At 38.1% G+C, this 1,121-nt stretch overlaps 1 protein-coding gene across 3 annotated transcripts in view; it reads right to left on the reverse strand.

Moving 5' to 3' along the window:
* Nucleotides 1–7: 7 nt before the first annotated feature.
* The window catches only part of LOC111868874 (pre-mRNA-processing-splicing factor 8-like), a 14,331-nt gene continuing 13,217 nt past the window's right edge, over nt 8–1,121 (reverse strand). Inside the window, exons 6-7 of one of the 3 annotated variants that reach the window (XM_023859924.2) lie at nt 678–851; nt 8–487 (exon numbers count right to left, since the gene is read on the reverse strand). In XM_023859924.2, coding sequence (XP_023715692.1) covers nt 416–487; nt 678–851 — 246 coding nt within the window. In that variant the 3' untranslated portion in view covers nt 8–415. Of the gene's footprint in view, nt 852–1,121 lie in introns of all 3 variants that reach the window. The other 2 variants (XM_023859923.2, XR_004513490.1) reach the window with 2 other exon arrangements.

Consider the following 1,121-nt stretch of genomic DNA (forward strand, 5'->3'; position numbering starts at 1 on the left):
AGAAATGCACTCTACACAGCGTCACAAGAATTAGAGGTGTGACATTAGATGGGGTTTAGATTGGATTTATTGCACTCAACTAATAACTATATGTAATACAGCACTATCACTGATATACACAATTTACAGTTCACTGTCACACACTCGGGTTCTCAATCTTCTCTAGTTGTATCCTGACAGTGGATTTCAGCACAGTAATTGTACCAGTCTCACTGTAACAGCAGCACACATGAAGTCTGCTTTTCACAGCCCAATTTCTTTCTTGCCATCTCTTCTCAAGCATCTTTCACTGCCAATTCAAGAGACTCCCTCAATTATTCTTCAGCTGGCCTGGGATCCTTGTTACACGTGTATAACCTCGGGGCGGATGCAACAGACAAAACTGTTTCCATTGTTATAGCTCAACAATATACCTCTACTGTTGCTTGTTTATTCGTTGCCACAGGAACTTGCTTACCAAGCCAATGCCTAGCAACAGACGTCTCCTCTGGCTCCATTATTCCAGCCATCAGGTGTCATGTCACAATAAAAATTTAAAATTGCAGATGTCAATTTCTTTCTGCTCCCCAAGCAGAATGTAAACTGAATAAATAACAATCATACAGCAGTGAATGCCAATTTCTCATTTCTGAAACTCGTAATGTAATACAAGAAGATTACAACTAACATTTACCCACCTCTGTGAATGTCGTTGAATCACTAGCCATGAGAATGTGCTGAACTCTGTTGTGGAAATGCTGCACGGATTCTTCATCAACACGTATGAAACACTGGGCTGTTCTCTCTTTTGATTCATTCTGGAGATTCCACACACCATCCCGATGTGTGAATTCCTCATGAGTAGTTCGACACTAAAAACCATAGTATATCATAACTAGGGCTCGGATTTCTATGACATGTCATAATTTTATCCTGGCATCTTTTCACATGTATAATTAAATATAAACACATTTCTGACTCTTGTGAACATGAAAATACGGTTTTTATTGGTCATATAAATGCATATTTGAACCATATTTTAGCTTTAGGTCATATTTGGGCCCGAAGTGATATAAAATCATATTTTTGGTCATATTTTAGGCGAGTTTCACTTATTGCTCAGAAATATATTTGCAAGTATT

This window comes from Cryptotermes secundus, unplaced genomic scaffold (genome assembly GCF_002891405.2).
Source record: "Cryptotermes secundus unplaced genomic scaffold, Csec_1.0 scaffold547, whole genome shotgun sequence".
NCBI lineage: Eukaryota > Metazoa > Arthropoda > Insecta > Blattodea > Kalotermitidae > Cryptotermes > Cryptotermes secundus.